Source organism: Emys orbicularis, chromosome 9 (genome assembly GCF_028017835.1).
Source record: "Emys orbicularis isolate rEmyOrb1 chromosome 9, rEmyOrb1.hap1, whole genome shotgun sequence".
NCBI classification, from domain to species: Eukaryota; Metazoa; Chordata; order Testudines; family Emydidae; genus Emys; species Emys orbicularis.
In genome coordinates this window covers 72,741,237-72,768,374 of record NC_088691.1, presented here as the reverse complement: position 1 = coordinate 72,768,374, position 27,138 = coordinate 72,741,237, and the positions used below count along the sequence as shown (strand labels likewise).

Below are 27,138 nucleotides of genomic sequence, written 5' to 3'. Positions count from 1 at the left end.
GTGGCAGTGTAGGGGCTCCTGTATACCCAATGGCTGTAGCAGGTGAGACTTTCACCCCAACCACAAATACAGTGTGGCAGGGCTGCAAGGGAAGTCACACCCACTACAAATAATAGTCCTTCTGGGTGCAGGCCCCTTATCAGGAAGTTGTTTTATTGGAGGGGAAATTACTTTAAGGGGGTTCTACTATATTAGCTAAAATAGGGAATAGATAGGACAAGAACACTATACACCTGGTGCCACCAGAAATTGTGTCCCCCTAGCCTACTGTAGAAGAGTCAATGAAACGAGACATGTTTCCCAACTGAATAACTTTTTGAGTTGAGGGCTCTGAAATATATACCACAAGACAATCACTTCTTATTATTTTACTGGGATACACTACACATCTCCTGTTAACTCTGCCTTAGCAATTACAGCACATAGAATTTTACAGAAAAAAAGCTCCACTTTCTCTCTCCCCACCCCACCAGAAGGATGGACAGACACATGCATACACGTACCTACCTTCCTGGATCTGTTTTACGTGATCAGTGTTTAATACTGATGTGTTTCGACACTGAATATTCTGATGCATATTTATACATGGAATAAATCTGTTTTTCTTCAGTTATTTTAGCAATTACTGAGTAAAAGCTGGCAATGAGAACCTAAAATGAAATTTATTTAGTGTGGTTCTGTACAATAGATATTTTTCTGTCAACTTTTCAGGCTTTGTGCGTAATAAGTGAGCCTGGGCCAAATTTGGTTCAGGAACTGAATAAACCGGCTGTGGAATATGAGTTTCTTGTGTGTCTCCTTACTTTATCTGCAGCACAGTCTGCACTTCCATTCACTTCAGCTTGGTTTTGTTACAAGAGTCTGGATTATGTATTATATGGATTTCTCTTGTCTGCATCCCAGTTGTCTGGGGCAGTGAGGTAGTGTAAGGAGGCTACATTCGTCTCAGTTGATGCTCAGAAGCTTCAGCCTGCAGTGGAGACAGCAATGGGAGTTTTGCCTGTGTAAGGATTACTACAAGTTCTGGCCCTCAAGTGACCAAGCCATTTGTGGCTATATGGGTCCTGGCCCTAACATGAGTGTGCAAGTGGGGCTGGAGGGTGTGTCCAATGGTTGGAGTGCTAGTCTGGGACTTGAGGGACCCAGATTCAAGTCCCTGCTCTAACACAGACTTCTTGTGTGACCTCGGGCAAGTCATTTAGGGTCAGATTTTCAAAGGTATTTAGGTGCCTAACTCCAACAATGGGACTTAAGCAGCTAATGTTCTTAGAGGGATTTTTCAAATATACATTTTTAGGCAGCTAAATTCCTTTGAACATCTGGTCCTTAGTTTCTGTGTGCCATTTCCCTACCTTACAGGGGTGTTCTGGTAATGGGGGCTGGATAAGTATCATAGACCGGTGCAAGGGGCCTTCCAGCCTTGCTTCCCCTGGGAACCCTACAGAAGGGTCACAGGCAGCCAGAAACAGTCTGTACCTTGTGCCTTCGGTAGCATAGGAACTGCTCCTTCCATACACTTACAAATCACCCCAAAGGGGGAGGAGGTGGTCTGTATCCCTTTCCCCACAAGGCCTGAAAAGTTAGAGGTCCTGGGCGGAGGGTTGGCACAATGTATGAGCTCCCTCTGCATGCCCGGGAGTTGAGGAAGGATATTCCTCCTCGCCATGGCCTCTAGTTTAGAATCAAAGATAATATTTTATTTTCTGGGGGTTAGATCTGTGTGGGGAAAGGCGTTTTTTGTGTGTGCTAGGGGACTGCATTCTGCCAGCTATCAGGAAGGGAGGTAGTAAAATAATGCATAATTTAATTTTTTTCTTGTTACTTGTGCCAGGGACATCCAATACATAGCATTCTTCAAATGGTCAATATTGGCAAAAGTGACTGGTAATTTAGAAAAGATGGGGCTGAACAACTAATAGGGTTTATATTATTTTACCTCTACTTCAGGTTGGATTGTGTTTGTTTCTTAGATTTTCCTCCCTCCCTCCCCCTCACCCACCCAAACAACAGAGTTAAGTTTTAGCCAGGTGAGCAGACTTAGCTGTGCAGCTCAGGTCAATGTTAATTGAATTACTGGTAGTTTGTTTCATTTTTCCTAAAGACATAATTCCAATATTTAGCAGGCGGAGGAAATGGAAAATTGCTAATGAAGAACCCTAACCTGAAAATATTTTTGCTTTCTCTCTTCTATGAAGCCAGTACTCAGATTTTACCTGGATAATTTGATGTTTTAATGTAATTTAACAAAACACGTTTATCTTTGTGAATTACTGGATTGCGTATTATTATTATTATTAACATAGGAACACAGAGATTGCCAAACTGGGTCAGATCCATGGGCCATCTAGTTCAGTGTCCAATACCAGCTGATTCTGAGGAAGACTGGTGTGGGATCATCTACCCCCATGAAGGAGGTTTCATCCTAATCCGTAATAGTTAGAACTTGATTTAAAATCTGAAGCAAGGTGTTCTGTATCGCTTGAAAAATTCTTTTTAGCATTATCTAAATAATATTATTTATTTGTATTGTGATGGGCTAGTTAATGTAAAAACGTAACAAAAAGATGATCCTGTTGCACAATAAATGGCATTAGGCTAGTATCTAGTGTTGCATGCATGCACGTCTAAGAACAAAAAGAGGATGATATTAGGAGGAAAAAAGGGGGAGAAACTGTTCCAAAGATCAGAGTTTGATTCATAATCACTCAAAAATTTTGGCAGAAATCAGTTAGTTATCAGTTGTCACTGGGTTAGCTGCCACTCACTGAGGATGTTGCTCGGGGATATTTGGAAGTGCTGCCAACACTGAGGATTTTTTGTAGGTGTCCATCTGTACACTGATATACAGCTATTCAGCAGCTGTAAATGTCCTCACACACTAAATCATATTTACACTTGCTCAGATCTTTCTCTCCCTTCCATGGCCCTCCACGAAGGAAAGAGAAATAGAACCAGAAGGATTAAACATAATGCTGTCTGGTGAAGCTTGCTGGCAGTTTGATATGGCAAGGGGTGATGTGACCCTGCTTGTCAGTTTTGATTTGCATTGGTTCACAGTGCTCCTCCCATGAACACCATAACTCAGATTTACCTAGGTACTTGGTCCACAGTGGTGAACCACATGGTGGACTAAGCACAAGGCTGAGAACCAGGCACTGTTCTTGCTGTTTGACTTTGCACAAACCACTTAATCTATCTGCCTCAGTTTCCCCATTTGTAGCCCTTTGAAGTTGATTTAATGCCGGTTCAGGTTTGATGTAAAGTACCGTGTTGTTTTTGTACAAAAGAAGTCATCTTAGATCCCATGGCGTGGTCCTCTGCTTGCCCAACCTAAAGGAGGAAGGCGGTGCCAAAGTGGCTCTAAGCCACTCTTCTCCCCTAATCTGAGGGCCATTATCCACAGGTCTGGTCCTGGGGCATAAACCAGAGCAGCCAGAACTCGGGGGAGCCCTAGTCTCACACTCTTTCCCCATGCCACGTTCCCTACGTTAGCTGCAACAAAGGAAGTGTGTGAAGGGGTTTGCTCCCTGCAGGTACACCTCCTACACACCTGGGAAATTAGCTTTCACCCTATCTGGTGCCCCTTACTCTCATTTGCTCATGTCATGGCCTCTCTCACCCCCCCACCCCCATGACTTGGGGTGCTCCCTCTTTGTGACTTAGCCCTCCAGCCAAGTCACTATATAGTCATTCCCTCCTTCCCTTCCAGGGTAACAAAATCCAACCAGACAAGTTTCTGTATGCCATCTCAGGCAGTCTTCTGTCCCAAGTCCAGGTCCTGTGCCACTTTGCCAGTGTTTGTTAGGAGAACCTGGGCCCGCCTGCTATTCCGGATTCCATCCCATGGACATCTACACAGGGATAAAAAACCTATGGCTGGCCGGGGCAGCTGAGTCGAGTTAATGGGGCTTGGCCTCTGGGGGTGAAAATCGCTGTATGGACATTTGGGCTCAGGCTGGAGCCTGAGATCTGGGACCCGGAGAGGGCTGAAGGTCCCATAGCTTGGGCTCCAGCCTGAGCATTTACACAGAGATTTTTAGCCTGCAGTCCGAGTCAGCTGGCCTGGGCCAGCCATGGCCATGCCATGGGTCTTTTATCCCTGTGTAGACGTACCCTATGGCTAGTCACCTAGGACTGCTCAGTCTCAGACCCTCTTGCTGTTTCCCTGGACTCCTTCCTACCCCATCTCTCTCTGTCTCCTTGCCTCTGGGTTTACCACCAGAGATTCCTCTGCTCCCTATGGCTACTTCACCTCCCTAGGCCTTTTGTAAGACTCCCTAGTCCAGGGCAGGACCTAGGATTTACTCTCCATTTGGATTTCTTCATTGTCCCTGACCAACTCCCTTTCCCTCTCGGGAGTAACTGCAGATGATCTTCCCACAACCCCGTGCTGTTCTTATTTCTCTGGCTTTATACTCCCCTAGCTGGGCTTCACCTGCAGTTAGTGCTTATCAATCCCTAGGTTCCCTTCAGGTGCAGTACAGAAGTTAACTGGCCCCTTCTGGCCCCCAGTAACCTATTCAGGGCTTGTGTGGGGTGGGCACCCCAACACGAGGTGGTCTAGGAGTTGTCATTGTTTCTTCCCCTCCAGAGAAACTTGCTGTATTTGGGTGATCCACCCATTGCCGGTGATGCTGACTTTAAGGCTGCTTTGTGCTGATTGTGCGGTGCAAATTGGCCCCAACACAGGGAAAATCTAGGTCCGTATTTGCATTATGTACACACTTTTCAAACCCTGGCTATACACTCCCAAATTTACTGTTGCTATTTTATAGTCACACCTGGGATTAAAGGAGAAACCTTTGGTAATTGAATCTCACTGATTCCTTGTACTCCAAGTATCCACCCTTGTCTAATACTTAAATTGTAAGCTGTCTGGAGCAGAGACCATGTTTGCCTATGTGTTTGTACAGATCCTAACACAATGGGGTGCTGGTCCTTGATTAGGTCTCCTAGGTGCTATGGTAATACAAATAAATAATAATATTAATGCCCCTCTCCACCATCGCCCCAACAAAAATGGACCTCTGTGTGGGGCTGTGGGTGAGAGGAAGAACAGGAATAGCTTTTGTTTTATCTTCTTGGATCCACTCCATAGCCTCTCTCAGAGAAGGCCTGAGGTTTCATTTCAGGCCTGAGTGTGAAATTAAATAACTCATGTTAATTCTCAGTATCCCCCATCATGAGATCATACGATGGGAATTAAATTTTTTCATGTCACCACTGCACACAGACAGCTTATCTCCACGGTATTTCTAATTTCATGGCAGAATTCCTGTGATAAATCAATGGAGTGAAGTCCCAACACTTTGGCCATTTGGACCTTTGTAACATGAGCTTTACTAACACAAAAACATTTGTGGGTAAGTTCAGTTCTGCTTTCATGATCTCTCTAAATTTTTCAGGTGCCCTCACTTGACAATTGAGCATCTTGTCATGTTATCATTAGATTCAAAAACCTCATCTTGACTTTTACCAAGTTAAAGAGTATGTGAGCTATAACATGACATGGCCAGGATTATGATGATCTAAATACTTCTGAACTGCTACATTGCAAGGCATGGGAGGGGGGGGGGGAAGAGGCCTTGAGTTATGTAGTGAATTATTACATTGTAATGTCTTACAGTACTGGAATATTGTATTTATTCAATTTTTTCCATTGTAAGAAAAACATTTGGGGAGGGAAGAAAGAGAAAAGCAATTATGATGCTTTGGATTATAAATATAAATTAGATTTTTCTCTTTGGAAATGTATTTCATTTTTGTTCTCTATTTTCAGTTAAATTTACTTCAACATAAGAAAATGACAGATTATAGGACCGCTTATGTTCCTAATGTTGTGGAGGCTTTCTACATACCAGCCCCGCCACCCTTTGGATTACATAGATGATAATAAATGTCATGCAGGAAGATGTAAAAGGATGCGGTAAAAGTCCCAGACGTAGTCCAGAGTTGCAGTTTCTTCAGAGCTGTCTGAGCTTTTCCTTACGTGCAGACTTCACAATAGAAGTGCTTGGGAATCCTGTTAATTATTTTGAAGACATTTTTGTATGACATGTTGTCTTGTGAGTTGAAAATCTGAGCATCTGTTAAACAGATGAAGGGAAAACTCTTCCAGCTCCTAACAACGAACACAAGCAGATGGAGCAATTCCAAGTCTTGAGCAACACATTGGAGCCTCCCTCAGTATAATATGCATGGGGTGATGCACAATCTCTGTAGCTGAGCGGCTTCAGAAAAGGCTGTATTTGCAGGGTATGTACAATACAAGGACACTTATTTTTCATTGTGCAATAGCAAGGTGTCACATACAGATTGGGGCTGGCACATGTGTGGGTGCATTAGCTGAAGGACAGCACAGGGAGCCTCCCTCTCCAGTTGCAGGGCATTGTAACATAAGGGTCACCCTCAGCTGCAGTCCCTGTAGAATGGTTAGCAGGAGTTCACCCACCTCACTAACATGTTAAAAGGGAAGCATGTTTGGAGCTAGATCTAGATCAGAACATCGCAGATAGGGGCCATCCCTCCGTTCTAAGGGCATTAGAATGGCAGTGTTGTTTGGTGCGGTGGTAGCGTCAAGTGTTTGAAGCATTTCCCTGGACCAGTAAACTAAGTGCTGCATTTAGGACAATCAAAGGGCTTGTGTTCTTCAGAGCAAAAATCTAGATCCAGAAATGAAAAGTGGACCATTTACGCCTACTGCAGAAAACGTCTGGAAAGAAGCTGCTGGTCTGACTGCCTGAGATGATGATGAATGGCCATCTGGCAGCAATTAGTACTTAATGTATATGCACTTTTATAGAAATAATTTGTACAGAACAGCTCTCAAAGCTATTTACTGTCAATTAATGATGTCTCAACAATCCTGTGAGGTAAGTATTATACCCATTTTATATATGGGCAGATTTAAAGATCAGAGAGTTTAGGTGTTAGATCCACAAAGTGGTTCAGGTACCTAGCTGCCACTTTACGCACCTACAGCCAATATTTAGATCCTCAAAACCTCTGCTCAGTTGCCACCTAACCCTGTAGGCACCTAAATTTCCACCAGCAAAGTACGGGTGGCACCTAAAAATCTGCCAGCAAGCATGCAAAAAGCCGCCTACAGCCTGATGCCTGGCACCTAAGCCTTGGTAGGATTCTCAGACTAGGAGTTCTCCCTCCAATCCCATCTACAGGCCCAATCCAATAGGCATTTTCAGAGGCTGCCCAAGAGCACGCCTACTGAATCAGGCCCTGCAAAAACACAGCTGGAGGAGGTGGTTCTTTTCCTTTTGCCAGATCGCTCAATGGTTAGAGTACTCACCTGGGGTGTAGGAGACCCAGGTTCAAATTCCTGCTCTGCAGCTGGGAGCGAACCTAGGTCTCCTAAATCCCAGCAGAGTGCTATAATTACTGGGTATTCTGGGATTTTCTTGGGGGTGGGTGGGAGAGGGGGTCGAGTGGGGCTGTGTCAATCTCTCCTGGTGAAGCTGTTCCACTGTGTATAAATAATTAAATATTCAGAGAGAGAATGTGAGTGATTGTATAGTCTGGTGTTTGGCACACACCTGTTATGACTCCCATTCTAAGGTCCCGGATTTTCCCCATGCATCGTAAAGGGACCCTGGGTGCCAAACTCATGACTCAGGGTCAATTAGTCAGCAGGGCTCCTAAAGTTAGGTGTTGCAATGCTAAATCTAAGTCCCCTTTGTGGACCTAGTCCTAAGTGACTTCCCCACACTCATACAGAAGTCAGTGGCAGTCAAGGATAGAAACCAGTACTCCTGACTCCTACCTGCCTTTGCAAACCACTAGACAGTAATATCTCAAGCTCAGTTTTCTGAAAAATAAATAAAAATCCCCAAACAAACCAATACCTTTCTGTAAAGTTGTGACAATAACTATTTGGCATTTTCCTAACATCCTTCACAAAACAATATAAAACTGTATAGGTGAGAGACAGAAGAGCTCACATCAGGACATCTAGAAAGGATTAAGTAATTTGGAAATGAATTGTTTTTCCAATTAAAGTGTGCTGCTGATGTACCTGGATAATTGCAGAGACAATTGAAACAGATTTCCCAATGGCATCCCTAGACAATATCTAAATGGCAGCCTTTTCCTCCTTCCAAAAAAACAAAAATACTTAAATGATTTTATCTAAGAGTACTAAGATAAACCAGTTTTGGATAAAATGCTTTGCATGTGACAGTCATGGAAAATAAACAGACTGTCAGACTCTGCCCCAGTTTTAAGTGATTGAAACTCTGTTCATTGCTATTTGTGGAGTTTGCATCCACACGATGTTTGGTTCAGTCTCTATTTTCCATGTAGTTTTCAAAGGCCAAGAAACTATGATTCAAATATACAGATGAGTGGCTAACTCAGTGGTTTCACACCAGCATAATCTGATGCCAGGCAGGGGATGAGGCTTGCGTACCACGCTTCGTATCTTGTTTTCTGAGCTAGCTGGGGTTGAGTGCTGTGAAGGGAGCCACAGTCGTTCCTCTGCACCAGTCAGGTCTGTGTGGCACTGGAATGTAGGATCTTTGAGGGTGGGGTTTAAACAGGGGTTCCTGAGGAATTATCCCCAAAAGTTTTTTCAAGAAAGTATCAAATATAATTCAAGTATGGCAAGGGGGAGGGATAGCTCAGTGGTTTGAGCATTGGCCTGTTAAACCCAGGGTTGTGAGTTCAATCCTTGAGGGGGCCATTTAGGGAACGGGGTAAAAAACTGTTTGGGGATTGGTCCTGCTTTAAGCAGGGAGTTAGACTAGATGACCTCCTGAGATCCCTTCCAACCCTGATATTCTAAGGCTGGAGTTAGAGTTTATCATCATCTTTATTTTGTGAAATTAATACATAATTCACTGCAGTCACACTATGCTATGGCATTAAGATATGAATGATATGCCTTTATTTCCAGCTGATTGGTTGTTGATGAACATATAAACAAGGAGCAGAGTTACCTTTGCGAATGGTAGCTGGGGAGAGGGTGGCTTAACCATGGGGTTTGTTAAACCTAGTGTTGTGGTTTGTGGTGGAAAATTAACCACCCGTCTTGTTTGGATCAGAACAAGCCTGAGGCCCACTTTATTACAAGCTAAATTTTCCTTCACGTGGTTCAAATCTCAAAAGATTAATCACCCAGTTAATTCTTCCAAACTAGGTATGAAGAATACCATGACATTTATTGTGGCTGTGTGTCTTTCAGATGATGATTTTAAAAATAGATGTGCTGTCTGCTTTATGTGTTTGTTAAAAAGCCTGTGGCATTTTTGTTAAAATATGTATTTATCCCAGTTTCTCTGGCCAAGAATTCCCTTCCTGGACTCCTCATGTGTAGTGTGCTGTATACCTTCTTGGCTTCAACCCTGTGCTTGAGAGGTGGCTGCATTTAATGGAGCTTTGTGTATGCAGCAGAAAATTTTGGACTCAGTTATAGCAATATGAATCCACAATAACTGCATTGAAGCTAGTGGAGTTACTCTAAACTTACATTGCAGTAACTGAGAGAATAATAGGACTGACCCATTTTTTGGGTTCCTTCAAGATGAGTTTTATAAATAGAATAGTGCATATTTTTATATTATATGCATATTTCAAGAAGTAGAAGCGGTTTTTATCATTTTCCTACTGACCCCAAGTCAGTATATGTTACATAGTTGTATAGCACCAAAACCTGGCCATGGGCTCTTCATGTCTAGACTGGTTTGACATACATCTGTCTATATATTTTAATAGTTCCTTCAGTATCTTAGAATACTGTGGTCCTGGCTACTATGCACAAGTATTTGACCAAATCTCATTATGTAGGCGTCTAGCGCAGTGGTTTTCAAACTGCTAGTACCCCAGTACTGGGTCGTGGAATGTAAGGCACTGGGTTGTGGTGGCTCTGGTCAGCGGTGCTGCCTGGTTAAGGCAGGCTAGTCCCTATCTGTTCTGACACTGTGCTGTGCCCCGGAAGCTGCCCCCACCCTGAGCACCAGCTCTGCACTCCCATTGGCTGGTTCCTGGCCAATGGGGGCTGGGGAGGCGGTGCCTGCCTCCGCCTAGGAGCCGGAGCTGCTGCTGGCGGCTTCCAGGGCGCAGCGCAGTCCGTGGTGCCAGAACAGGCAAGAAGCCTGCCTTAGCACCCCCGCTGCGCCGCTGACCGGGAGCCGCCTGAGGTAACCCCCACCCCAGCCCTGAACCCCGCCCCAACCTGGAGCCCCTTCCTGCATCCCAAACTCTCATCCCCAGCCCCACCCCAGAGCCTGCACCCCCAACCCAGAACCCTGACCTCCTGCACCTGGGCCCCCCCCAAACCCTGAGCCCCCTCCTATACCCCAAATCCCTCATCCCCAGCTGCACCCCCAGTCCAGAGCCATGACCTCCTCCTGCACCCCAACTCCCTGCCCCAGCCCTGAGCCCCTCCCACACCCCTCATTCCCAGCTCCGTTGAGTGGTGGGCATTAACAATTTTCTTCAACTGGGTCGCCAGAAAAAAAGTTTGAAAACCACTGGTCTAAGAAGTTTTGTGCTCTTTTGTGGAAAATGAGGTTTAAAAAATGCAATTTTTTTTTAAAAGTTGCTTTATTCACAAATATGCTAATTAATTGGAGCCAACAATTTTCTGGTACTATCAACATGAATGAAGGCTTTGAATACTATTGGCCCATGCAAAACACATGAACAGTGCACAGTTGGTAACTGCCCCGGGACATGTGTAGTTGTGCCTACAGTTGCCTTGTCTGGATGCATCTCTTTGCACATCCAAATACAAGATTTGGAGCATGCAGTCGATGTGCACTAATTCTGTTTCTCTCATCTGAAGCATTGGCTGTGTATTTTTTTTTTTTTTAAACTATTGGTACATACATAAATCCTAAATGTCCTTTACTCAAGTGATTCCTCAGTTAGCACACACAATTTAACTTTTCGTTTCAGGCTTTGCCCCAGGGACACAGAACATTACAGTTATAACAAAAAGATGAACATTAAGTTGCTGTATAGACATTCTAGGAAAATGACTATAGGGATATATAATGATACACTTCAGCTTTAGTGTCATTAGTCAGTCTAGTTTATTGCTGGCTTTATGAGCAAAATTAGGGGGTTATTTGATTTTTAACCAAGTTTCTGTGAAAATTGATTCATCTGGCTTACGTTATTGTAGATGATTCTAATGCAGCCACTCAGTCGTTGGATAGTGTGCGATGCATACTAAAGAGAACAGAATTTAATCTCATGGAAAACTAGAGTCTTGATTCCATTTGTGTCTCCACTGGTGCCTCACTTCCAATATTTTAGACTTGAACAGAAAAATGTCCATTGTGGCTTTCTTAAGAAGACACAGGTATATCTACCCTTCCCAAATGGTATGCCCAGCATGAGAAACTCATAGGTGTGTTTATTGGGCAGGAAGCTCCTTTAAAAATAGGTGAAGTTAATAGAAGAGTAGGGGGAAATTGGCCTAATTAATCAATGAATTAATATATAGTGGGCCTGTGACAGGGTGCTGTTAGCAGCTATACATTGAGCCCTTTGGAAGCCAGCAACCTGGTCCCTTAGAACACCCAGGGTACTGGGTATAGAATAGAGCTGGAGGGACTTAGGTAGTTTGGATTTGGAAGGGTAGAAGGGATCATTTGCACCTTTAGGGAGCTTGATGAGGTAATTAGCTTGCCGGCTGGATAGATCTGGGAAGAAAGCAAGCAGTATAAAGGGGGGAGGGATAGCTCAGTGTTTTGAGCACTGGCCTGCTAAACCCAAGGTTGGGAGTTCAATCCTTGAGGGGGCCACTTAGGGATCTCGGGCAAAATCAGTACTTGGTCCTGCTAGTGAAGGCAGGGGGCTGGACTCAATGACCTTTCAAGGTCCCTTCCAGTTCTAGGAGATAGGATATCTCCATTTATTTATTTTATTTATTTTAAAAGGCTGAGCCAGGGAGCAGGAAGGGGGCTCTAAATTACTGCTGCTCTGTTGTGATGTACCTGGAGCATATACAATAAGAGAGAGACTTGGTGGCATTACCCTGGTGGACTGTGTGTGCTGCTCAGTTCACAAAGAGTGCCTGCCAGGCAGGGTTTCCAGGAGCTGAAGGGGGAGCCCATTCCCAGGGCCATATTACACCCTCAGACAACACACTGCTTTTAACTCCTACTGAGTGCCATTTGCTGGGTGACCCATGGCCAGAGATGTTTCCACAGGGCCCTCTGTCCCCTCTTTTCAGGGACCCTTAGGAGCACCATATAGTCTGGCTCAGGGCTATCCCCTGACTTCCATTGAAACTGGCTCAATAGCCCAAAGTAAGTTAAAATAGAACTCTGTGTCCCAAAAGCAAGTAATTCATACCAATTTCCAATGCTCCGGTCATCCACAGAGACATTATTCTGCTTAGAATCTAACCTTCTGGCTCAGACTTCCTTCCTCCGGCCTCATGCTCCCTGTTTTGAGAGGGAAGGCAGCATATATACTACCCTCCTTCTGAAAGCTTCTTCTGATTGGCTGGGAGAGAGGGGAGCCCTGTCCTCCCACACTGTGGGATCCTGATCCTGGGCCTTTAAAGTCAGTCTCCTAGGATCTTCCCATCCCACAGCTAACTCCCCAGGGCTGCCTTCTCTCTTCTTGTTTTGAACTGTTTCTGAGCCTGTGCTCACCAACATCCCTTTAACAGAGACTTCTAGAGCCCCTTAGGTTTAAAAGGGTAGTACAACTCATTATACTGAGGGCACAAGGAAGAGCCTTTTCTAATATATTGTTGCAACATTTTCTGAAATCTCAAAAAAAAAAAAAAAAAAAAAAAAAAAAAGCCTTAAATAAAACAGACCAAGGCAACTTTCCAGCAATGTGTCCAGTATGCACTTGTATAGCATATGCTGCATTGGCTAGGTGTGGTATTTCATATTAATGAACTATTCTTTATCAGTTTTCCCAACGGATTAGGTGCAAACAAACGACAAACCACAAAATTCATTTAAAAAAACCCCATAAACTAATTATGGACAATGCGAAGAGAATCTTCCTTTCTTTTTTGAAGCCCAAGGAATTAATGCTATATAGACCCTTGTTACATTCTCATTTGTAGAGCATCTTGGAGCAATTGGTTTGGTTATTGCTCTTTTTGCTCAGTTATGTTCTTTAGGTTGGATTGAGATTGATTGTCCTTCTGGTATGAGGAAAATCAGACTGTTCTTCTGTGCTGTTGTAATGCTGACGGTTGCCGGCGGGCAGGATTGGACCAGGGACCTCTGGAGCTTGGTGCATGAGCCTCTACCGCATGAGCTAACAGCTTAGCTAAGGCTGTAGAGCAGACTCATTTTATCTCTCTCTAAGTGGTCTCGGTGCCACTAGATGGGACAGAACACCACCCCCAGGAGGTGTGACTGTAGCAGTAGAGTATGTAGAACCAGCAGTTGGTGGTGGGTTAGGATAATCAGTGAATAGATTCTATTAAGATAATTCAGGCATCCATTTCCCATACAGCCAGTTAATTACTGTGCTCTACCAATTGGTGAAAGCTGCCATTATTACAGGATTTCATACTGATCCTATGGAAGGGCCAGATTCTGATCCTATGGAAGTTCATGATAAAACTCCCATTGACTTTAGTAGAACAAGGATTTGGCCATAAGGATTATTACACATTATTATGCTGGTTCTTTCCCTCCCCTTCTTACCTCCCAGAATATTTTTATTATGGTCACTGCAAGCAGATGGTAAGCTCAACAATTCAGAAGTATAAATGATACCAAGAGACGTTAAAAAAAATTGCTCAAATAGGCTGTAACCATACAGAGCATACGAAAGGAATTAAATATATTTGTAGAATACATAATGAAGGTTAAGTAATGCTTTGGGTGGGTGTAGGCTAACCAGATTCCACTATTTTTGGAGAGGAGTCTTAAATGGCTGCCAATGCTTTGTTTTCTTATTCTTGATTTGTACTGGGTTGGGATTTTTCATACATGGTTTTGAACCATCTACAACATGTAGGGCCTTATTTTGAAACTGTGTGCAGGCTATTATCCACCTAATTTGTTGGTGTTTGCACATACAGAGAAGCCAGGCAGGCACATAACTGATTATTTACTTGCAGAAATACCCAGTTTGCACATAGCATTGTGGTACTTGCAGGTGCAAATTAGGCACACAATTGCTTACATGCATTTCCAAAGGTAGGCCCTTTGTGTCTGAGTAGGAGGTGTGGTTCATTTCTACAGTATAGCCATGAGTGCATTTGAACCATTATAGGAACATGTTTTCAACTAGTTTTTATTACTATCATGACACAGATTTTTGTTGTGTATTTGTATGTGTCTTTTTGTTGTCATACTCTCTCTATAAAATCAACCTGGACTTTTGCAAAAAGATTCTTTTTAAAAACAAATTGTTATGAATGTTTAAATACATATGGATGTGATTCTGCCATTTTTGCTCTGCAAGTAGCCGCAGTGGGTGGTAGAATCAGACCCTATGTAATTTAAAGGTTGCTAAGTATGTTATAACATTTAAAATAAATCCAATGAAGATGTGCCGGTGCACTCATTTGAGAAACAACTTCTACTCAAGTCCTGCAATGGACACCCACAGAAATTGTCCTTAGTCACATGACCAGCCCCATTGAAGTCAGAGGGGGTGGGTAGAGTGAGTGGGGACTACTCATGTAAGTATTTGCAGTACTGAGCTCATTTTGGAGTTTAACTATTTAAGAGTGTGTTTGTTATTCCCCCGTGTGAATTGATAGATTTTGCATGTTGCCCTTAGAGAACATGTATGAAGTGACCATAACGAATTTCTATCATCGATCCATCATGTTTTGTATTTGAGTTTAAGAAATGGATACCTCAAAGCAAGCAACCCTCCGCCCCCAAACCTTACAATACCCCTGGCCATTTGTGGAATCCTACACAAGGAGTGAGCTGAGGGTAGAGGTAGGGGTAGCATTTGTTCCTGATCCCAGCTGGTGATCATTTTATGGATCCTTTCATCCTTGAAGCATGAGATTTGATTTCCTCATATCTTTTTGTTCTACCTCAAGTAGCTGTAAATGTAATTCATACTCATTAATTCATCTAATCCTATAATCCAAAGAGGAAGTGCCGTCAGTTAAAATAGGGACTGTCTCTGTTTAAAGCAGCAAATAAGGCCAAATAAATGAAAAGTTTGCCAACTGTGAGCTCTACAAAGGTTCGCAATTAGATCTAGTACCCACCATTCCTCATTTTGAGGTATTCTGTATGTATGATATGCTCCATATAACATCTGTGACAAGTTGGCCAATGTTAGTATGGTGGGTCCTGCGCTTTTCTTGGCAGGGGGCTAAGATGCTACCCCTTGCCCCTGCTCTTGGGGTGCTGAGGGCCCCGCTAGTGACCCAGGAAGGTGGTAAAGGAGGAAGCAGGGGAGGGGTCTGGGTTTGTTCCTTACTCAGGGCCGGCTGCAGGCACCAGCCCACCAAGCATGTGCTTGGGGCGGCACCTGGAGGGGGGCGGCGCGGCGTGGCACTCCGGCCCAAGAGCGGGGCCACGACTGGGCTCGCCACCCTCCCCGCGGCGCTCCGGCCGCCGGGGAGAGCGGAGCCGCGGTGGGCTCGCCGCCGTCCCCCGGCGCTCCGGCCGCCGGGGAGAGCGGAGCCGCGGTGGGCTCGCCGCCGTCCCCCGGCGCTCCGGCCGCCGGGGAGAGCGGAGCCGCGGTGGGCTCGCCGCCGTCCCCCGGCGCTCCGGCCGCCGGGGAGAGCGGAGCCGCGGTGGGCTCGCCGCCGTCCCCCGGCGCTCCGGCCGCCGGGGAGAGCGGAGCCGCGGTGGGCTCGCCGCCGTCCCCCGGCGCTCCGGCCGCCGGGGAGAGCGGAGCCGCGGTGGGCTCGCCGCCGTCCCCCGGCGCTCCGGCCGCCGGGGAGAGCGGAGCCGCGGTGGGCTCGCCGCCGTCCCCCGGCGCTCCGGCCGCCGGGGAGAGCGGAGCCGCGGTGGGCTCGCCGCCGTCCCCCGGCGCTCCGGCCGCCGGGGAGAGCGGAGCCGCGGTGGGCTCGCCGCCGTCCCCCGGCGCTCCGGCCGCCGGGGAGAGCGGAGCCGCGGTGGGCTCGCCGCCGTCCCCCGGCGCTCCGGCCGCCGGGGAGAGCGGAGCCGCGGTGGGCTCGCCGCCGTCCCCCGGCGCTCCGGCCGCCGGGGAGAGCGGAGCCCCGGCCGGGCTCGCCGCCGTCCCCCGGCGCTCCGGCCGCCGGGGAGAGCGGAGCCCCGGCCGGGCTCGCCGCCGTCCCCCGGCGCTCCGGCCGCCGGGGAGAGCGGAGCCCCGGCCGGGCTCGCCGCCGTCCCCCGGCGCTCCGGCCGCCGGGGAGAGCGGAGCCCCGGCCGGGCTCGCCGCCGTCCCCCGGCGCTCCGGCCGCCGGGGAGAGCGGAGCCCCGGCCGGGCTCGCCGCCGTCCCCCGGCGCTCCGGCCGCCGGGGAGAGCGGAGCCCCGGCCGGGCTCGCCGCCGTCCCCCGGCGCTCCGGCCGCCGGGGAGAGCGGAGCCCCGGCCGGGCTCGCCGCCCTCCCCCGGCGCTCCAGCCACCAGCGGAGCTGCGGCGGGCTCGCTGACCTCCCCCTGGCGCTCCGGCCGGTCGGGGAGAGCGGGCCCGTGGCCGGGCTCGGCGCCCTCCCCCTGGCGCTCTGGCCGCTGGGGAGAGCGGAGCCGCGGCGGGCTCGCCACCCTCCTCCCGGCACTCCAGCCGCCAGCGGAGCCGCGGGGCGGCAGCGGGAGGCTTTTTTGCCTGGGGCGGCAAAAAAGCCAGAGCCGGCCCTGTCCTTACTCTGAGCCCCAGCCCCTCTCAACCCATGCGGGTTCTTACCCTCTTCCCCCCTTGGGTGGGTACCTTTGGTCCTTAGATGCTGGGGGAGGGAGTCTCCCTCCCCTGCTGGGGCAGGGTCTCCTTTACTTCAGTTCTCTGATCTTTCAAGTCTCACAGCACACCTCCAAGCTCCAGTCCTCTCTCCTTCTTCCTTCTCCCTGTCTGCCTGAAGCAGAGTTTTTTATTAGATTCCTGATAGGGCCTTAATTGACTGCAGGTGCTCCAATTAACCTGTAGCTACCCTCCCTAGTCTACAGGGAGCCACACCTTAATTAGCCTTGGGCTTATATATTTCCCCTCGAACACTCTACTACTGCTCCCTGGCCCTCCTGTATCACACATCATACATACAGGCACATAAAGACATAGTCTTTGTGTAACCAGTGAATGGCCCAACACCACTGCTTCAGAGCCATTCTGGAGGGAGAGTCTAAATGAGAGCTGTGTACAGTAGAATGCTGTATGTGAGCTTAGATACATCAGATGCCTGTACATTAATATGGTAGACCACATCATGCCATCAATTGTTAAGCAGAATTTCAGTGGGAATATGGCTTAGTATATGGTATAACCCAGTATTTTTAGTCAATGGTTAATTATGGGCATTAAACCAAACAACAAATCCTGTACGTTACATTGTGTTAGAAGCATGATTCGCTTTAATTCTCTTCATATGTAACACCCACAGACAATTTCTTTTGTAATGCAAAGAATTTTACACTATGTTTTATGTAAGGGAATTACATACATATTAATAAACCTACTGGACTATATGCATAGTTATCTTTATCTGCAACAACTATAATGGAATATAACAGCATAGTACAATGATACTTCCACAAATATATGCAAATGAATAAACTTTCATATTGGTGAAGGTTGGTTTCACTCCAAAGAGGATGCAATGACTCTGTCTCATCCTGTTTTTTAACTCCTCTTTTTTTATCCTCCCTAATCCCTGATATCTCTTTCTCTCATTCATTCATAGACTTTAAAGTCAAAAGGGACCATCATGATCATCTAGTCTGACCTCCTGCACATTTCAGGCCACAGAATCTCACCCACTCCTGAAACAGGCCCCTAACATCTCGCTGAGTTACTGAAGTCCTCAAATCATGGTTTAAAGATTTCAAGTTTACAGAGAATTCACCATTTACACAAGTTTAAACCTGCAAGTGACCCATCCCCATGCTGCATGGAAGGCAAACCCCCCCCAGGGTCTCAGCCAATCTGACCTGGGGGAAAATTCCTTCCCAACCCCAAATATGGCGATCAGTTAGATCCTGAGCATGTGGGCAAGACACACCAGGCAGATACCTGGGAAAGAATTCTCTGTAGTAACTCAAGGCCTTCCCTATCTACTGTCCTGTTTCCAGCAGTTGGGGATTTTTGCTACTGGCAGTCACAGATCGGCTATATGCCATAGTAGGCAATCCCATCACTCCATCTTCTCCATAAATTTATCAAGCTCAATCTTGAAGCCAGTTAGGTTTTTTTGTCCCCACTGCTTCCCTTGGAAAGCTGTTCCAGAACTGCACTCCTCTGATGGTTAGAAACCTTCATCTAATTTCAAGCCTAAACTTGTTGATGGCCAGTTTATATCTTGTGTCCACATTGACACTTAACTTAAATAACTCCTCTCCCTCCTTGATACTTATCCCTCTGATGTATTTATAGAGAGCAATCATATTTCCCCTCAGCCTTCTTTTGGTTAAGTTAAACAAGTCAGGCTCTTTGAGTCTTCTCTCATAAGGTCGTTTTTTGATTCCTCGGATCATCCTAATACTTTGAGTTCATTTTTCTTAAATGTCGGAGACCAGAACTGCACATAGTATTCCAGATGAGGTCTCACTAGAGCCTTGTATAATGGTACTAACACTTCCCTGTGTCCACTGGAAATATCTCACCTGATGCATCCTAGGGCTATGTTAGCCTTTTTCATGGCCACATTACTTTGACGGCTCATAGTCATCCTGTGATCAACCAATACACCCAGGTCTTTCTCCTCCTCTGTCTCTTCGAACCGATAAATCCCCAGCCTATAGCAAAAAATCTTGTCATTTGGCCCTAAATGCATGATCTTGCACTTTGCAGTATTAAGTTTCATCCCATTTCTATTACTCCAGTTTACAAGGTCATCCAGATCTTCTTGTATGATATTCCAGTCCTCTATATTGACTATACCTCCCTAATTTGTGTCATCCACGAATTTTATTAGCACACTTTCACTTTTTGTGCCAAGGTCAGTAATAAAATTTTTAAATAAGATTGGTTCCCAAGACTGATCCCTGAGGAACTCCACTAGTAATCTCCCTCCAGCCTGACCGTTTACCTTTCAGTATGACCCATTGTAGTCACCTCTTTAACCAGTTCCTTAGCCACCTTTCAGTTCACATATTAATAGGGTGACCAGACAGCAAGTGTGAAAAATCAGGACGGGGGTGGGGGGTAATAGGAGCCTATATAAGAAAAAGACCCCAAAATCAGGACTGTCCCTATAAAATCGGGACATCTGGTCACCCTACATATTAATCCCCATCCTCTCCAATTTAACTAATAATTTCCCATGTGGAACTGTATCAAATGCCTTATTGAAATCCAGGTAGATTAGATCTACTGCATTTCCTTTGTTTAAAAAATCAGTTATCTTCTCAAAGAAGGAGATCAGGTTGGTCTAGCATGATCTACCTTTTTAAAACCATGTTGTATTTTATTCCAATTACTGTTCACCTCTATGTCCTTAACTACTTTCTCTTTCAAAATTTGTTCCAAGATCTTGCACACAATTGAGGTCAAACTAACAGGCCTATTGTTTCCTGGATCACTTTTTCCCCCTTTCTTAAAAATAGGAACTATATTAGCAATTCTCCAATCACAGGGTACGACCCCTGAGTTTACAGATTCATTAAAAATCCTTGCTATTGGGCTTGCAATTTCATGTGCCAGTTCCTTTAAGATTCTTGGATGGAGATTATCTGGGCCCCTGTAGTTTTCCCTTGTAGTTCCTCTACGTAGTCAAGAGAAGAAACCTGGTTTTAATTTTCCTGTCATGTCTGTCTCATAAAACATACCCTGTATCATGTGACTATTGTGCAATGTTAGAATGCTGTTGAAATGAATACCACATAGACTTGTAAAGTCATCGTGAGGTAAAATTAAAGCTTCAAAATTGAAGAGGAAATAATTCCATACGGATGACCGAAATATTGATATTCTTACCAAGAATGAGCCGTGCTCTAACTTGTAATCTCACTAACTACAGTGTAGGTTCCTCCTGAGCAGTCCTACTAATCAGTGGCATTTTCAACACTCTCAGGTAAGGAGTCAGGACAGTCAGTCTATTGTATGGTTTACACACCCTTAATTCTAGGCTGCTTTATTTACCAGTTCATGCTCTTCCTTCTGCCATATCCTTGCTAGGGTGGGCGCCTCCAAGAATTTAAGCAGAGGTTTGTTTCTATATCGATAAACCTCCCGATGTAAAAGTTCAATACAGAGCTTTTTAAGAGCTTAGAGTTCAATGCTTCAGTACCCTGCCGTGCTTGTAAAATAAGGACAGCATTGTTTTATTCATTCCATACTGCGGTCAGTATTATACAAATCTATTGAATAATTAGTAAAAGGAATAAGATACAAGAGTTTTAGAGTAAATAACAGACAAAAATATCTGGGCATTTAAACAATAACATGTTTCTGAATATGACACCAGATTTCAAGACACCTATCTGGTACTGATTTTGTGGAAGGACCTCTTTTTATTTTGCATTGTTGTTGAATTTCATTAAACTGATTTGGAAAGAGTTCCCAAGAGTTCCAGAAGATCAGCTAATTTTATTCATTGCACAGTGTCTTCAAGCAGGACCCCTAACTGTCCCCTGGGCTGTTTGCTCTGGCAGGAGCAGGAGTCAGAGGCACCCTCCTTAGCAAAGTGCAGTGGAGCAGAAACCCAACAAGATGATGATCTGTAGGGAAAAGGAAAAAAGAAAGCTGTAGAACACGTAGGATGCGATAGCAGCAGTCAAGAGACCTTGCCAAGAAAAGCAAATTGTTCCATCTAAATTTGAACCTGCAGTGCAAGTGGTTTAGAGTCTGTGGTGTATAAAATAGGAGGAGGAAAAAAGAAGATGAAAAAATACTTCTTGTAAGAGCAATCAAAAAGAGGGGAAGGATTATGCAACTAATGAGCTGACTAATGATAGGAAACAATGAATGGGGATACTTACTGCTGGAGAATTTTGTGTTACTGCGCCTAAGGCCTATTATGGCCAACACAGATTGTAGCACAGAACAAGGCTTCACAGAGAATGTTGTTAACACAGAATGTTAGTATGAAAACTTCTTTAATTATTGCAATTGAAGTAGTTTACGTTTTTCTTATCTGACAAAATATCCTGTGTGTTCTTCTTGGGCAATATTTCTGTCTTCATTTTTTTAATGTTGTTTCGCTTCCACTTGGTTTTCAATGAGCAGAACAATAAGAAGTCGTCAATAAGGATATTCTGATCAGCATTGTTGCTTGAAATCTTATCTATGGGTGTTTTATGTGCATGCTGCATCCCTGCCTCCCTTTTCAGTGCCAGGAAGGCTGTAGATTTCTCTGGACATCAGTATTATTAGAGCTGCAATATGTCTGTGTCATAATTGTCTTTCTGTTTTTAGAGTTAATGTTCCAGGGCCACATTTTGCTCTCATTAACACTGGTGTAAATGAAATCAGAATTTGCATTCTATCTTTGCCCAGGAAGTAACTGCTGTTTTGAATACTCTTTGTACTTATTGCATATTTATTTGGCTAAAAGAACTGTTAGATCAGGTAAGATTTTGCTTAGGCATCACTGCATTTGTATCTTATCTTTTGCATCTCATCACTTTCTGGTTGCAGACAAGACAGGAAGCAGAAGTACCAAAATACCTTGGGAAAGGCTGGCCTTGTGATATTTCTGGACTAGTGCAAATGAGGAAGCACTGGAAATATCTTGGAAAATCGGCCTGTTCTTATGAGATTTCAGTATCAAAGAGGTTGCAATAAATCACTAGGGCCATCTGAATTTTGGGGGCCAGATCCACCCTATTTATGCAGAGAGGTGTAAATTTAACCTTCTAGTGCCCAGGGCCATAGCACCTGAGTGCTGGGGGAATTCACCCCGTTGACTCTCACCTGATCTTGGAGGGTCTATAGTTTTGGGTAAAATACAATCTATCTGCTAAGCAAGCTTATAGAACTGATAATGAAAGTTACTGAAGATGTAACAGAAAGTAGAACCACCAAAATATATGTATTAAATATAGGCTTGGCTATAGGTTTTAAGCATTAAGTGTTAAGAGCTTAGAATGAGGCCTAGCAGAAGTTGGTATTATGTGCTTAACCAAAAGTTATGGAGCGATACATGCTTGACCTAAGGTTATAAAATTTAGCAATATGTATCTTATGATAATTTAGCAATGCAATTTGTGATAAATTGGTAATCCACAGATGAAGAGATGGTAGGGGCTATTTGCAATCAGAGCTAACTGCAGAGACATATCAAAACTTTTGGGAAAGGAAACTATGATTTCAATTATATCTGTCTATATTAAGTAAAGCTCATAATCCCAGGCTACCAGCAGTACCCAAACTCAAAGTGGCCCCAGAAAGGAGACAGCCTTAAGTTCTGGGGCCTTTATAGTAGCTCTGTCAGTGGAGACTGCCATGGAGATGCCTTGATTGTCCCTCCTTAGCAAGCACTATTTGCCCACTTGTGGGGCAGTGCAGCCTCCCTATAGGGCCTCTGATAGAGGTTGCTGGTGGATGAACTGCTGAACCCCACTCCCGTGGATTTACCCCATGATCTATCCTGGAGCAGACTCTGGACTTCTGAGGATCCTCTATCATTATCATTTCTATAGTGCTGGAAAACTGGTCTTTAAGCACTTCACTTTCAGTCGCTTTTTTAATATGGAAAAAAGTCTTTGATATAAAAATATCTGGATAGAAAATGGTGATTAAAATAAAGTTTGCTTAACAGAGCTCCTTCAAAAATAGTAGACACTATGCAGTACTATCAGTTGAAAACAATAATTCTTTTGCTTGAATAGAATTTTTCATTCTTTGATATGCAATTTCGTTTTTCAGAAGGGCTGTAATAGACATTGTAGCTGCAGGAATCTCTTGGAACTCAAAAGCAGACAGATTTAAGTTAGGAGGAGGAGAATAAAACTTTCAGTTTTCCAATTGATCAGGTATTTAGTTGGTTAGCAGCTGCAAGTGTAACCCACACTTGTAATCCACCCTCCTTGGTGTGGTGTTCTGTCCCATCTTGTGGCACCGAGATCACTTACAGAGAGATATAAAATGAGTCTGCTCTTCAGTCTTAGCAAACAGCCAGTTGGCTTTTAGCTCATGTGGTAGAGGCTCATGCATTAAGCTTCAGAAGTCCCAGGTTCAATCCTGCCTGTTGGCGACCGGGCTCTGTCGGCGTTACACAAACACCTTACTCATTCTCTGCTTTACCTTCTTTGGAAAGAGAACTTTAGCCCTTTTGTGAAATGTAGTCGTCTTGTTTTTCAAATGAGATACTTTGTACAAAGAAGAATATTTTTGCCTAAGGTTTTTATGGTGTCATTTATGACTCTCTTGTTAAATGAAGAAACCCAAGGCACTTTTAAGGGCAGTTTTGTACAGACTCGAAGGATTTCACAAACATGGGTCTAGATTCTGTTGTGCTAATCTGGTGTAAACGGGGTAATTCCAGTGGAATAATTGAATCAGAATCTGGCCCAGAATCACTATACTATCGCTATGCTGTAGTTTCCATGATTTCTTTCTAATTTGCTTTATCTTACATTGTATTATATTTTAGCAGTGTTAAAGATGTAGGACACATTTGTTTTTATTAGAAAATTTTGACTTCAGCTATTTTCACAGCGGAGTCTGAAGTTCTGCAGATTAATGGTGTGTTCCATATGTGCTTACTTTCTCCATATTATGTTTTTTGAAGGCGAGGAGCATGTCCTGCTTTTCATGAGAGAGCGTGCACTGAAGTACTTTCCATGTGTTTAGAGCCAAGGCTCAGAAATTACTTTCCAATGTGGTAAAACATGTATACACTAATTTTACACAATGAAATGTGCAGTTCCGGAGCTTTGAACTCCCACTTCTGCAGGAGATTTCTTGTTCTGTTGGGTGAGTAATAAATAAACAGGTAATTTTTCTCTAGCTCTCCACACAAAGTGTAAATGAAAGGTACAGGCCCAGATCAGTGAAGTTTATTATCTCCATTGCTGTTACTAAAAACCCAACAAATCTCTTTAACCAAAGCAGAGAGAGATAACTGTTTCTGTCATAGCAGCAAAACTTGGCCTTGTAAAGGAGGTGGTGTGATCTAGGAGATAAGGTAACTAGGAGTTAGTTCTGTTACTGATCTGCTCTCTGACCCTAAGCAGGATTTCTAACCTAAGATTTCTTTGTCTCAGTTTTCCCATCTGTGAAATGGGGGTAGTGGTACTTATCTCCAGGGCCTTCCCTAGAAGGATGTGGGGCTTGGGACACAGGCGCTGAGTTTCTAATCTGCCTGGGGGTGCTCCCCACTGTTTCCACCCAGGCCCCACCCCCACTCCACTCCTTCCCCCAAGGCCCCACCCTTCCCTCCCCTGCTCCACCCCACCTCTTCCCCGCCAAGTTCTGCCCCTCCCCCAAGCGTGCTGTGCCCTTGCTCCTCCCCCATTTCCCCTAGCGCCTCCTGACGCCGCGGACAAAACATCTGATCCATAGTAGGCGCTGAGAGGGAAGGGGAGGTGCTGGGGGTAGAGGGAGGTTCTGGTAGGGGGGCTCCTCGTCGCCTGCTGGCCTGCCACTCACCTCCCCCTTCGCCTTCTCACCCTGCTTGCCCACCCGCTCGCCTCCCACCTCACCTCCCTGCCTGCCTCCTGCAGAGCTCCCCAAAGCGCGGGGCCTGGGGCGATCGCCCCAATTCGCCATACCCTAGGAACGGCTCTGCTTATTTCCATGGTAAAGCACTTTGAAATCTATGGGTGAAAAGGTCTATTAAAAATTAAGTACCGGTACTATTATTTTAAGTCTTTGTTTCCTGCATTCAGTTCCCTTTGACATCAACAGGAACTACATGTAGGGATAACACTTATATGTATTTTTGTGTACTGTGGTGCACAATAGAAACATGATAGAATTTCTTTCTTCATGCTGTGATGATACAAAGCAAAGGCAAAATGTCATGACTTTGTGATCCCTGAAGTAAGATTGGGGATCTCTGTTTGTCCTACAGTTTGTGGACAAATTGCTGTCCTATGCTGACTGGGTGTGCTTGTTGTGTAAGACACAGGGTGGCTTTTCCACCCATCCCCCACAAAACCACGAGAATCAAAAGCTGTCTGTTTCTGGAAGTGCAGCTTAACCACAGAACTGGGAATATCGAAATGAGACGAACGCCAATATCTAACTATACAAAATGAAATCCAGCAACAAATATAGAGCTAGCTTCCAGATATGCATCGTGACACTGGAATGGCACAATACCAAGTGCCACACAGCGTACACATTCACTTACTGTTTCACAATAGAATCCCCAAGCCATCTTTGATTAAAGGGAAGTTTCAAAGCCACCCTGACAGTTGTGAGCAGAGCTCTCCTTCATTATGGATTCAAATACAGTTCCTGAGAGTTATAAACAAGACAATTGAACACATTTTTATTTTGCTACATGAACCATGTTCTCTGTTCTGTCTACTGGCTGCGTCTTCTCTAAAACATCAGCCATGTTCTTGCTATCACCTGTATAAGATGCCTGCTGGCAATATATAAAGCTCTGAAGTTCTGGAAGTCCTCAACGTCAAAGGAAGCCTGCACATTGCTTTCAAAAGATGTGCCTGGGAGTTGAATTCATAACTTTGCTAGAAACCAAAAATCATGGCCTTAATGAAGACACTAGATTTATAGCTTATTACAACAATCTGTAACTCACTAACCTCCCTTTTTGTCCTATGATTACAGGTGTGTGAACAGGCCACTTCACCTTGAATATGGTCCCTTACAATATGTACTGACTGCTTATGATAAAATATCTGTTCAATCTCGTATTTAGCTGTTACATCCCAGGGTGCTGGAACTACAGGTGCTGGGGGTGAACTATAGGTACCCTGGTTTGAAGGGGCTTCCATCATATACAGGGTTTACAGTTTTGTTCAATAGCTTTCAGTGCCTCCACTATAAAAATTGTTCCAATGCCACTGGTCACACCCTTAGTACCTTTCCCATACCCGAAGGAGAGCTCTGTGTAGCTCGAAAGCTTGTCTCTCCCCAACAGAAGTTGGTTCAATAAAAGATATTATCTCACCACCTTGTCTCTCTAATATCCTGGGACCGACACAGCTACAACAACACTGCATGCAAATAGACTAGTTGGTTTCACTTTTGGTAATCATTTTACACAGGTTTGCTTTCTGACTTTCATGCATGAGAAGAATGTTGCAATGTTTAGGTTGCAAATATTGCATGAACATATGTATTTGTTTTTCAGAACAACGGGTGATAGTGGAATTAAACAGAAAACTAGGGAAACATATCTGTTCTTGGGTTTGATATCTTTACAAAATTTTAATTTGGGGCCAGATTTGTCATGAAAATATCCCTGTACCTTTATAAACAAAGACATGAATGTGATAATGCCAGCATTAAAAATTGGTTAATTTAAATAAAATCTGTAGGGGTGATGGGGGAGAAAAGAAATACAGTAAGGAAAAGAATCCTCAAAATGTTCTTGAGACATCTGTACTTCTTACCACTTCTAATATTAGAGGTTAAGTATGTTCTTATTTTGACTGAAATGGAAATATATTCTTAGGTTAGAGACTACTGTGTCAAATAAGCATTTATGATCAAAGACCTGCTCATTATGTGAATCTCCATTAGTAACTCTACTGAACAATGCGAACACCATAGAGCACAACCAAATGCTTTATAAACAAAACAAGTTCTGTATATGCCAAATGGAGTTCTAGTAGAACTTCATTTCCATCAATTTAAACACAATCCAATATTTCTCTGGATTTTCTTTCTGTTGGCAAAATGGAATCAATTATCCTTTTTGTCAGTATGAATCCAGTTCTTTTGAAGGGCATTTGGAAGATTGGTGAGGCATTCTGATAAACTGGTTTCCTACTTACATGGGAAATCCTTTAATTACTACCACTGGAAAGCCTGCATGATAAGAACAAAAAGTCAAACGAATGTAGCACATTGGCTGGCTGCATGTGATGGACAATAAAAACAGAGATTGGCTGAGATTTGGAGGAATCAGGGCTGTTTAATCCCCTTTTCATTTCTTCTTACGCAATTCATGCTCTAGATAGGGAATGCT

General features: G+C 44.6%; 1 protein-coding gene across 3 annotated transcripts in view; it reads left to right on the top strand.

Annotated features, from left to right (window-relative positions):
* The window catches only part of PID1 (phosphotyrosine interaction domain containing 1), a 161,357-nt gene that overhangs the window by 84,421 nt on the left and 49,798 nt on the right, over nucleotides 1-27,138 (top strand). Inside the window, exons 4-5 of one of the 3 annotated variants that reach the window (XM_065411182.1) lie at nucleotides 12,061-12,112; nucleotides 17,172-17,215. The exons of the other annotated variants lie outside the window; for them this stretch is intronic. Of the exons in view, the coding sequence (XP_065267254.1) occupies nucleotides 12,061-12,112; nucleotides 17,172-17,215 (96 nt within the window). The remainder of the gene's footprint in view (nucleotides 1-12,060; nucleotides 12,113-17,171; nucleotides 17,216-27,138) is intronic. 3 annotated transcript variants of the gene reach the window in all.